The following is a 12,262-nucleotide window of genomic DNA, read 5'->3' as shown; positions in this document are numbered from 1 at the left end:
TTATTCCTCCTGCCTTCAACCAATTGGGAGATTTTAAATCAATGAAACAGAATCTAGGTGTCACGTGTCAGAAGATCCCTCTGTAACACCCCTGCTCCCCCCCGGTCAAACATAACACATCTTAAAAAACACACAGACATGAACCCATCCTCCTGATTGCCAACTCACCACCTTTCCTATTGTGTGCAAGCGAGAGCAGCCATTTATCCTAAATCATGTGTTTTTTTCTGGCTGTCTTGTAAACAGGCAAGCTACATTTACGTAGGCAGGCAGACACATTGTTTCATTCTATGCCCAAAGGCAGACACTCATCAGCTCTCCTTGTGAAGACAGATCGACATCATATTTGCAAAGCTTTCTGCGTTCATATAACAGCGTGGAAAATGTTAAATTGTCTTAGGAGATACAGTAAAAACCTGCAGATCATTCTGCAAGCATTTAGTGACTCGATGTTATTCAACACATCATCAGAGTGGATTGGAATAACTGATACCTCTGTAAAAAACTGGAATCAATATGTTCTATCAGTAGCTGTAGTGGTAGCTACTTCCTAGAAAGTCCAGATGCTGAATCTCTGAGCCAAAATGTACTTGAAAAATTAAACATCTGTCAAAAGAATTAAAGACTCAGCACTCCCTAATTTTCCACTAAAAACGCTTCCCCTCGCCTGAATTAAGGCTTTCTATTTAAATATTATGTCATCCTTCTCAGACGGAGGGACTGTGATAGCTGCTGGATGTGCGTTGACTGGATAAATCCAACAGTGCCTGTAATACTGACTCAAAGCTCAGAGCCATTCAAAGTCCTTAAAGCAGCTTTCTGAAAGTGGTGCTCGCTGAACTACGAGTGGTAGGTGATAAGCTCATTCCTCAACTGAATCTCAGGGCTGCTGCATATAACCATTCGCATCTGTGCTAGAACATTCCTATCCTGCTTTGAATGTGTCTCACTCACTTTTTTCCCGCTGTGTTTTTTTTTGTCTTTCTTTCTCTCTGCCTCTCAGTCACTCTGTCTCTATCTTTATCATACACACACACACACACACACACACACACACACACACACACACACACACACACACACACACACACACACACACACACACACACACACACACACACACACACACACACACACACACACACACACACACACACACACACACACACACACACACACACACACACACACACACACACACACACACACACACGCTGTCAAACACACACACACACACGCTGTCAAACACACACACACACACACACACACACACACACACACACACACACGCTGTCAAACACACACTCTCTCACACACACACACCCTTTTTGAGCAGAAGGAACATTCCTGCTTGCATCAGCCAGAATCCCATATTAGAGTATCAGCAGCACTTTGGCTGTGTGAAATAACACACACTGAGACAGATGTATATGTGTATGAATAACACTGCATGGGAATGCATATAAACAGGATTTCAATGTAGAACAATAGGTGCAACTGAACTGCTACACCCGCTTCATGAGTGGCCAAACAAAATGCAAATGTGTGGTTAATATGCCAGAGGAGGGTCTTCAAAATTGTAAGAATTAATTCACTCAAGTGCTTGCCTTACTTTTGAAGCCTGAGTCTGTGTGGATATGTGCACAAGTATCATCGTAGCATCGTCCTCGACAGCTGCAGAGATTTCTGACTTGAAGCCATGAGAGGATTTACATTTATTTCGCCCATGATGCAGCAGTGTGGAAGTTTTTCTCTGATGCCCGATTAGAGCAGAGACTTGTAGGTTTGATTCGTCAGCTTGATGGTGCTGAAATTGTAATTTGAATAAGGGTTTTTAAGAAATAAGACACACATGTTCGCAAATTCAGGGTGCACAAATGTGATGTGCAGGTGATCATGTGTTGCTGCTCAATACCCTCCATTAGAGAATCTCTAACAGCAGTGCACGGGGTAATGACAGACTGTCTATGTCTCCCAGGGAAGACAGACTTCTGGGAATGTCACAGCACGCACACACGGCAAACAGCTATGTGGATGCACAGGTTTATCCGTTCATCTGGTGATTTCAGATCAGGACAAGTATGGAAAGTATGTGGGGGAAAAAAAACGTGGACACAGAGTGTGAGGAAAAGAAGAGAGAGCTGAACACAGCTGTTCACCGGGGAGCAGTGAGGTAACTGACAGGAGGAAATCGATGCAGAGGGTCGATGGACAAACATTAAGTCCACAAGCTGACAAACACAGCAGACAGTCCTCACAATGCAGCACGGACATAAAGCCTTCACACAGGCTGCCGAGCAGAAACAGACGCTCTAATGGGACGGGGGAAACCACAACGCTGATAATGTCACCGTGGTGACAGCTGAAGGAGTAAGCAGAGAGGTTGATAAACGAGAAAAGTGACAAATAAGGGGTAGTGAACGTGTGCAGACAAGTAGTGAATTAACAGGAAAACTGGGATGAGGTGATGAAATGAAAAGTGTACATGAAGTCTGCATGGCGTGCTGAAAACTTGTGCATCAGTAAGTGCATTTAAACCACAACACACATTTATATTCTTTTTTTTAACCTATGGTCTTTGTCAACCACATTTCCTCACTCTTCTCTTCAGCTTACTAAGATTGCATTTGTTTTGAAAGCATGGCCCTCGTACAAAGGGCTCCATGTGATAGGTCAAATGTTAGCATGCTGATGCACATATATCGTTTTTTGGTATCACTATAATCTGAGATTTATTGTGCAGTAGCCTTATTTAAAAGCTTCCATAAAGAATACAAAGCACAGCTTGGTTCAATACGTTTCTGACCCCCACTCATAAAGCAAGGCATTCACTGTCATCTTCAATCAATGCCAGTCGTTCAGGCGATTGGATTGGTGGTTCCAGATGAAATCAAAACAAACATAATCAGTTTTTTTTTTTTTTTTTTTTTAAATGTAATTTGTCACATAAGTTTGTGGACAACAGAAATTTCCGTAAGTAAGTTTTGCTTTAGGGTTACACTCGACTCATTCCAGTGAATTGCTGATCTGCAGTAGCCTATAGATGACCAGGACTCAGGAGGGTGGTCATTTTGTAGATAAACCGATAGGGTAAGAGGATGGGTGTTTTTACATGGACATGAGAGGCTTGTGTGATGAGGAAGCCTGTTTTATCTGAGGGTCTCGCACTGCAGCAGCAGTTGGTGAGGAAGGCAATATCCTGTCCTGCACTTTGGACATCCCTGCCCCTTCCTGCCACCTCTGTGCTTCTCTACTCCCCAAAACTAGATATGACTAACCTTCACCTATAAATCTGATGAGCAGTCCCTGTCGTTCTGATGACACCAGCCACATAATTACTGAGGCCACACACACACACAGACCTAAACGCCCTGTTCTAGCCACTACAATCTGCTCTCATGTCCTTGATCGATAGACAAGCTTCTGCACAAATTGCTCACTTCATTTGCAATCTGCGTTAAAGCAACACACACAGAGAAAGGCTCACACACACGTATGTGCAGCTTTTCTCTCAGTGCACCCCAGCAGCTATAGCGGCACAGACACGCATGAGACAGAGGAGGAGAGAAAACGCCCTGCCTTGTTCCATGTCGAAAACCCCAGCCCTGTGGGTAGTCTACAACACACACAGTCACACACACACACACACACACCACCTTAATGTTAGCGTTTCTTAAGAGAGCATGTAGAGGTCACATCAGAGCTAAATACCGATTTGGTATCGCGTTTATTTTCTGTCTTTATTCCAAATCTGTGTGAGGCGTTCAGGCGAACGGTCACAGGCGTAAAGCCACGCTGATCATGAGGTTCCATTTATATGATTGCAATTATTGATGTGATGTATTCAGGCTACATAATGACAATAACCTTACATAAATGACAGAGGGGAAATACAAATGCAACGCCTGATTGGGAGAGGTGAGGGCACATTAAAAACCCTGCAATCAGCCAAGTCAAGGAAAACACACAATGTGGTCAAACACAACCACAAAATCCATAGCCTAATCATCGAGTGTGCGCTTTGTAGAGACAAGTGAGAGAAGCTTTTAAAAAAAGTTTTACCTTTGACTTGAGTCTCATATTCGGCCACTATCTCCTTGTCCTTTCGGAATTTCGCTGGAGACGTCATGGCTGAGTTTTGGAGATCAAATCACTTTGCCCTGGTTAGCGCAGTCAGTTTTTGTCTCAATCAATCAAAAAGTCAGACGAAGAAGAAGGAAGGAAGAAATGCCACCCTGGGACAGGATTTGGGAAATATTGCAGAAAGGCCAGATGAGAGAGTGCAGCTTTCCTCAGTGTGCCCTCGGGTCTGTATTGTGTCCCTGCCTCTGTTCACTCCGGGCGCATTGTGAGTTTGGCGCTGCTGCTGCTGTGTGTGTTTCCCATCCGCCGCCGCGCCTCACCGCCTCCTCAAAACCGGTTATGGAGCAAACAACTTCAAGTGGAAGCAGAATCATTCCCCCCTTTTCAAAACACAAACGCGGAAATCTTGTCAGTAAAGCACAGCTAAAAAAAAACAACTTTTTTTTTTCCAGGATATGTTGCCCTGGGCTGGCTGGCTGGCTGACCGGGGTCTTCGCTGTTGCCTGTCCAAATTAAACTGCTCTCCTCCTCTTCACCCCTGAAGTGAGGGAGAGGAGGAACCAAGGGGAGATGGAGGGGCTGGCTGGATTTGCCCCCAGTGCGCAGGACCGGCATGGATACACACATGGTTAGCATTGGTCTGGGTTCAGAAGCAACATTTACAGAAAACGTTATCAAGCTTTGTTGGATTATGTTGTTTTACAGTTTATTTTTTTAATGGCAGGAAAAACTAAAGCAAATGTGAATGTAGCCTGGGCCTATATCCTTACATTAGTGTCAGTCGACATGAAATAATGATTTATGCCGTAGTTCTAGAAAGCAATGTGACGGTCAGCAGACCTACTCACTGATACTGTTGTTTGACACAATGGAAATGTTTGTACGACCCTCCTCTCGTACCTCTCTGACATAAAACAACTCAACTTAACATGTAGGCTAACCCTTTCTAGAAAAGGTCGACCCTCCTCTTTAATCAAATAATTACAGTTTTTCACACTGACTTCAACACAGGCCCGCCCTAATTTTCCCATCCCACAATTGGTCGAATGGATTTTGAAAGACCCTTTATTCCACCAATCGGTTTAAAGGATCTTTATATTGAGGCGTTTCCGGCTCTCATTGTTATCCAATTAAATTCAGACGTAGTAGCGGGCGGTGGCCAATGACAACGGTTACTATGGCGCGTATCCAATCAGAGTACGCTGTGTGGTCTTTTAAAGATAGTTTCAGGAAGTACCGTTAGACACCAGGAAGTTGTAAACAAAGCTGACAGCTATTTAGTTAGCTGTTAACTTACATCTGAATGGATGCTGAGCCAGTCGTGTAAAAGGGGCTAGTTTGTCATAGGAGACGTGTAATTCTTCCTGATACAACTTGGCTTTTCTTTCATATAAAAAACGCTTCGCGGAAACATATATTTGTTGAAGATCTCCTGTTAGCTGTCTTCCGTTAGAAGGCTAACGTCTCAACAAGGACGTTATAATTAGATAACGACACACCTGAGCTGAACGGATATTGATTATATATCAGTATCTGTTTTTTTCTGTTTGAATTGTTTTCTGGAGGCAGAAAGAGAGAGAGAGAGTTCATTAGCAGGACAACAATGTCTACATCCAACGCTAATTTCAAGAACAAGTGTGTGACCCAAGTGAACTGTATATTCTGTGACAGTCTTCTGTGCACAAGAGGCATGAAAGCAGTGCTGCTAGCAGACACCGAGGTTGAGCTTTTTTCCACTGACATACCCCCCAACAGGTAAGTGCTAATGTAGTTAGCAGGGCTGCTAGCCTTTGTTTATATCTGCTGTTGTTGTTGTCAGGGGATGACACCGCTGTGCTAACTAACAACACACTGATTACTCGTTTGGAAGAGGGAAATACTGACAGGAGATATACATCGTAATTTTGTTATTTTATTTGAATGGAAATATGACATAATTGTGGCTTTTAACCAGTAATGACCATGTTTGTTTATGCTCCCTCCCCCAAGAACTGTTGACTTTGTGGCCAGCTGCTACTCCACTGAAAGCTGCAAATGCAAACTGAGAGACATCGCATGTCTCAAGTGGTATGTATAGCTCCTTCACAGCCTGCAGGGTTCACTTGTTGTAACACCATCTGCTAATGTGAGATGTTCATTTAAAAAAGCACAGCCACCACACTTTGTACAGCAGACAAGAAGGTCTTTCCATTATTGATTACTGAAGTACCCACAAGTTGAGCTGAAACTAGCTGTTATTTCCATTGTCTAGCTACGACCTGTTTTTGCCTTTACATGATACTTATCTTCTTAATTGACGTTTGGTTTATTGAGAATCAGCACACATTTTGATAAATGCTTATTTCAATTTCTGTGTTGCTTTGTCTGGCAAAGAATCCAGAGGTTTAATGAACAATGATGTAAAAGAGAAAATGGACAAACTGTTGAATCTAAGAAGCTGAAAAAATAGAATACTTTGTTTCTACTTTTCTACTACAATTCCTTAAACTATTAATCCATAATCCAATTTATTATCAATTCCCGGTGATGATTCAATAACCTTTATCTTATTATTTCCACTCTACACATCTGTAGTTAAAGTGGATTTCTGTCATTTGTTATTCATTTCTGTTAATAATAGGCGTTGTTGCTACAGTACAATTTTGTTGAGCTTCTTTTGTATTTCCAGGCCTTTGTTGCTGTACACAGGGCAGAAAACAAACATCTGTTAGATAATAGACATCCACTCGTGGAGTTAGCAGTTTTCAGACGTGCCCCTAGCAAAGTGCTGACACATGTTTCTTCTTTATTCTCTCCCCCTCCCTCTTCCAGTGGTAATGTTGTGGGCTACCATGTTGTGGCCCCCTGTAAACCCTGCCTGCTTTCCTGTAACAACGGCCATTTCTGGATGTTCAATAGTGATGCTGTTTCTACTCTCAACAGACTGGATTCGACAGGTCGGTGTAACACCTAAAAAAAACAACTCATATTTTATGGATATTTTTTCTGCTGTTAAATGTGTTTTTCACTTGCCTTTGTTATCCTCCCATGTTTTCTCAGGGTTGAATCTGCTATTGTGGGGAGATCTTCCCGAGCTGGATGACAGTGAGAATGAAGAATCAGAAAGCCCATCAGAGGAGGAGTGTATTAGGTAGAGAGGTGAATGGACAATGTGAGAGACGAGGAATGCCAACATTTAAGAGGCAGAGCTAGAAGAGTGTACAAACCATGCAGAGAAAACTATGAAGCCTTAAAGGGTAATTTAATACTGTTAAAATGTGGCAGAAACTTCTGCAGCACAGCTCTTTGTAAGTCTAAAACTTAAACGATGGTGCACACCTGGCAACACGGCGATCAGTGATGTCACAACAGGTATTCATTTTGCCTTTTGTTAACTGATGGAGATCACCAACTGTGGCATCAATGATCGGCGCAAAGCGTGCACCGAGTATGAACCCTGAAAACAGGACAATAAACTGTTTTGCCCTACACGGTTAAGTGTTGAATTACCCTTTAACTTGTTGCCATACCGATCACCACTTTTCACTGTTAAAAGCACAGACATGCACACTTTCAAACACAATCCTTCCTCACTTTCGAGTTCATTTTTTGGTGGACCGTGACCGAGAATGATGTACAGCTAGTGCATTCTGCTTGGCTTTGATCGGCTTCACGGGCGATAAGGAGTGTGAGAGTGGAATCCTCCAGGGAATGCTGTGTATTCAAGCTGTTAACATTTTTTTCATTTTCTGGAGAAATGACCATGACATTCAGCCACCGTCTTTTTTATGGCGGTTATAATCTGTGCATTGAACATGGTGTAATAAGCCATGTCTCCAGGCTTATACTCTTGGTGTGGCTAGCTGCCGACTGAAAAGTTCGGGTGCTTTTGGAGTCGACGTGTGAGAGAAATAGCACAATTAGTGAATGATGTTTATCTGTGAGTACCTTGCTTTTGAAGGGCATATTTGATTGAGGTTATCTTGCCGTCTGGCGTTCTATCAGCGATACATTTTTGATATGCTAATGCAGTGTTCGTTACACATCTAGCGGCAGCAGTATTTATTCAACATCCAGATTAATCTGACTGTAGCGGCATCTGATACTAACATACTAATTTGTATCTTTGGTATGCATACTTACCCTGAAGCAGCTGAATTTTATTGTTGAGAGTTCAAATGAGGTAACGAATTCCCAGATTGATGATATGGGAAGGATGGAATGGTAACTAACAGAGGTTATACCACATAACGTTTTATCCTTAAGGAAAATGGTAGCATGGCATTCGTCCATGTTTCATTTTACTATTCAGTTTTAGGTTGCAGCACAATTGTAGCACCTGAAGAGAAAAAAATAATTCAACTCCTAAGAATCATGGGACATATCAATTTTGAATTTATGGACTGCTAAGATAGTTGTGTCACAATGTGCCAGTTTATTAACACAGCATTTCAGAATTCTCAATTCTCAGCGTTCTGCTAGCCTTACTGTACTTTACTCGATTTCCCTGAAACTGAACCCCCTGTTGTTAAAACTGTGGATTTGGCTTGATGCTGTATTTTAAAGTTTCTCTTCCGTGCCCTGCTGATACTTTGATCATGTCTTACACTTACAATCTCTCTGAGAAGAATAGTATAAGATTTGCCTGTATTTTCAGCAAATGCTGTTCAAGGAGCTTACATAGAATGTTATCTTTCCTGAAAGAAATGGAAACAGGAAGTAGGTGTTTGTTTGTTTGTTTTTTAATTTAAATCAGCCTCTATATTGGTTAATGCTATAGCTTTAAGTTGTGGTAAATGCACAAAGAGGTGGAGGAATTTGTCCAGATTTTCATGTTTTTCACCTTAAAGGTATAACTGACAAACGGCTACACTTGCACGCCAAATACTGTGGTTTAACTGATAATACAGTGCAGCAGCTCTAGGTATTTATTAAACCCACAAACCAAATATCTATAACCACATACTTCCTTTTCGTTTACAAATTTTGTTTACAATTGCATCCGTTTCTGTGTGTTAGTCGTTTTATTTTATGTTTCGTTTTTTTTTCAACCCAAAATTTAAAAAAGTTAGGACATTGTGTAAGATGTGAATAAAAAACAGAATTTGAAACATTGAAACCCGATGTTTAGGATAAAAAGCAGCAAGACAACATGTCAAATGTTGAAACTGGGAAACGTAATTTTTTTTGGAAAACATTATGCCAAGTTGCCGACAACATGTTTTAAAAAAAAGTCTGGAGACTGGAAACTGTGTTTGTGTTTTAAACAAAATAGAATTCTGGGATTTGATTGTCTACAGATAATGTTATCATTATTGATATCTCATCAATTTTTGTATTTGTGCTATTTTCAATTAGATATGGGGTTTCAATCATTTCTGAATCAGTACATTCAGTTTTTGACATTTTACACAACATCTCAAAGTTTTTTTGAATTTGTGGTTGTATTTAATATTTCATTTGCGATGTAGTGCTTAATTTTGTACGTTCAAAGTTTGATGTGTACAGTGTTACCTCATGAAGGTATCATTGCGAGCTTCCTCTGGCTAGGACAATTGTCAAAAGATAATCGAAATAATGATATAAATGGCTGTTCCTGATGTGAATAACTGATTAACATGACCTGCTGAAAAATGTATATTTTGGAATTGCACTGAAACTGCATTGGTAGTTTGAGAAGATACTGTGTTGTTTTATATGCTTGTTAAATTAATAAACTTTTCTTTTTAAAAAAATATTTTAAAGGCCATGTAGTTCTGTTACTTGGACTGTTTTTAAAAATCTAGAGAAACGCTAGCCTTCAACCCGTTATCTCCTTACCCTGTGACACAGAGAGAAGTAATGTTCCAAACCCTGAAATCGTATTTCACACTTTAGTATTGTACAGAGTTCTCTCTCATTAACTGTGTACAGCAAACTGCCTTGACCAAGAAATGATTTATTGACTACATGAGTCGGTTTACTACGGCCACAAATGACAAGCTCGTCTCAGATTGCCCACACAACTTGTCTGACTGATTTGTAACCCCCTGTAGTCTTTATTAAGACTTTAGAGCCTGATGAGTAAAAACAGGATTTTATAACGAACAAAGTGCAAAAAGTTGACGCAAATTTGAGTCGCTCTTTCAGGATATGTTGTTCCCATTAAGTGTCATTATGATGTTTGAAATGCACAGTATTTGCTATTGTCAGCACATCATGTGAAATCTTTTACTACAAAAACCTGGAAAATCCTTGTGATAATAGTTTTATGATCCTATATCAAATATCTGTGCTCGGTTAACAACAAAAAGGTGGTGCTAGTCTGGATATGATTATTCTTTTTAGAAATAAGAATGTAGGTTTTTAACCTCTACATGTTCTGCAAGAAAGCTAACACTTTCTTTTTAATGATCTGCTTGAACATCGATAATTATTTTTGCATAGCTCATCATCATCAAACCTTCACTGCTGCTGCTGTCGGGGCATGTACCTGGCAATTTAAGAAGAGATGGCAAGAAACATCAGATCCAAATAGTTGTGGCTTGTCCTGTTTTCACATGTTTCTGAAGCATCCGCCCAAATTACAAATCATTTCCTGAACAACCGCTCTATGTTAGTGTTATATCCTACACGATCTCATGAGCCGTAATGGCCTGTTTTCTGTGCAATCCAATACGTTTCCCACAAACTTCCCTGTGTATATCCAAAGGTCAGGGTCAGGGGGAAGAACTGGGTTTGGGTTTTTCCTTTTACTTTAAGTGACACTCTGCTTCAACACAAGTTTCTTCTCAAAAAGCAGGGAAGCAGTGATTTGCTGGATAAAATTGTATGCGTAGCACTCGGTGCATGGTTGTCCTCCCTAGAGGAATAAAGGATAAATAAATCCAATACATTGTGACCCTTCTCCAGTGAAAGTTGGTTAATCAGGCAGGGATTCTAATTATAGAACAACATGCTAATACAAGTCTAACAGATCACATCCTGTCACACCAACCCTGAGTTTGAACACGGAAACCTGATCGTGTAGTTTCTGTTAAAAATGGCTGAATATACTGATGTATTAAGCACCTGCACAAAATGTGAGTCTTTTGCCTTTCAGTGTCTCGCACTGGGAAAACTAGTAATGCAGAAAAGCTGTTCAGGATTTTTAATTGGGCGGTCTCTAAATAGTTTTGATTTCAAATTAATCTTGAATTTACATTCAAAACCAGAATAACTATGATTTCCAAAGTGACCAAGTGCAAAGGCTCAGGAGTTTGAAAGTAGAGGATGAACAAATGGATTGATACTTGAATAAAGCAAAGTCAACTCTTTCATGCCACCTATTATTTAGGGAAGATTTTTGCATGATTTAGATTTACGTAATAAGGTCCTGACTTTAAAAACTTTAGCCAGAAGTGGAGAACAGGTTGGCTTTGGCCTGAGCAGGACACAAGGCAGACAGGCATGAAGTTAATTTGGCAGCTGCTTGACTGAACTGTGTGTAAACGGAGGACAGGTGTGTATTGAACATATAGCAGCTACAAAGAGCTAGGCAGGTGTTTAACTGTTAAACATAAACAGCTGCCAGGTGAGCAGACACAGAGAGAAGATAAGGTGTTTCTAGTTTCAAATAGATGAATTTTCCTTTTTTTTGTATATTTGTAATAAAAACCTTAACAAATTTTTTATTTTTTTTTAGTCTCCAAAATCAGCAAAAAGAGAAAATTCTATTCTTGTAAAGCACATGTGCAAATTTACCCTTTTCATTTAAATTGGGACCATGGAAGAAGGCAAAGGTGTTACTCATAAGGTTAATGAGTACTTTGCTCCATTTACAGGTGACATGTGAGCCATACGGGCTGTAATTGATATTGATAACACCTGTGCGTTTCCTGCTATGGCAAAACCACCACATAAACAATAAGCGCCTACATAAGGGGAAAAGTGTAGTTAAAAAAAACAACTCATACATGTAATTATATGAAAAATTAAACAATATATTTTCATTAGAAAATAATTGTCAACTCTTTGCAAGTAACACATCCTTCTCTGTGTGATGGTGAAACATAATATCATGACTTAACTTATGTCCAAATCTTTTCAAATGAAATAAAACACTGTCAATAATACAAGAATGAACGTTCTACATCTTTTAAGAAAATCAGAAAAAAGTCTTAATAATCACTAAGTTCTGCAGCTGCATTTCCACTCCAAGTGTTATCACTTCCTGCTGGTT

The 12,262-nt window shown here is 40.3% G+C and overlaps 2 protein-coding genes across 4 annotated transcripts in view; one reads left to right on the top strand and one right to left on the bottom strand.

Moving 5' to 3' along the window:
* Positions 1-4,629, bottom strand: part of srgap2 (SLIT-ROBO Rho GTPase activating protein 2) — a 63,601-nt gene extending 58,972 nt beyond the window's left edge. For all 3 annotated transcript variants that reach the window (XM_020634282.3, XM_020634284.3, XM_020634285.3), the window contains exon 1: positions 4,063-4,629. In XM_020634282.3, the coding sequence (XP_020489938.1) occupies positions 4,063-4,129 (67 nt within the window). In that variant the 5' untranslated portion in view covers positions 4,130-4,629. The remainder of the gene's footprint in view (positions 1-4,062) is intronic.
* A 687-nt stretch (positions 4,630-5,316) lies between these two features.
* fam72a (family with sequence similarity 72 member A) lies at positions 5,317-9,799 on the top strand. Its single transcript, XM_020634259.3, has 4 exons — positions 5,317-5,838; positions 6,073-6,150; positions 6,895-7,019; positions 7,123-9,799. Exons 1-4 carry the CDS (start codon positions 5,687-5,689, stop codon positions 7,215-7,217), a joined length of 450 nt encoding a protein of 149 aa, XP_020489915.1. The 5' UTR covers positions 5,317-5,686; the 3' UTR covers positions 7,218-9,799.
* The last annotated feature ends 2,463 nt before the right edge of the window (positions 9,800-12,262 follow it).

The sequence above is a fragment of the Labrus bergylta genome, chromosome 5, assembly GCF_963930695.1.
Source record: "Labrus bergylta chromosome 5, fLabBer1.1, whole genome shotgun sequence".
Lineage (NCBI taxonomy): Eukaryota > Metazoa > Chordata > Actinopteri > Labriformes > Labridae > Labrus > Labrus bergylta.
This window is presented reverse-complemented; position numbering and strand designations above follow the sequence as displayed.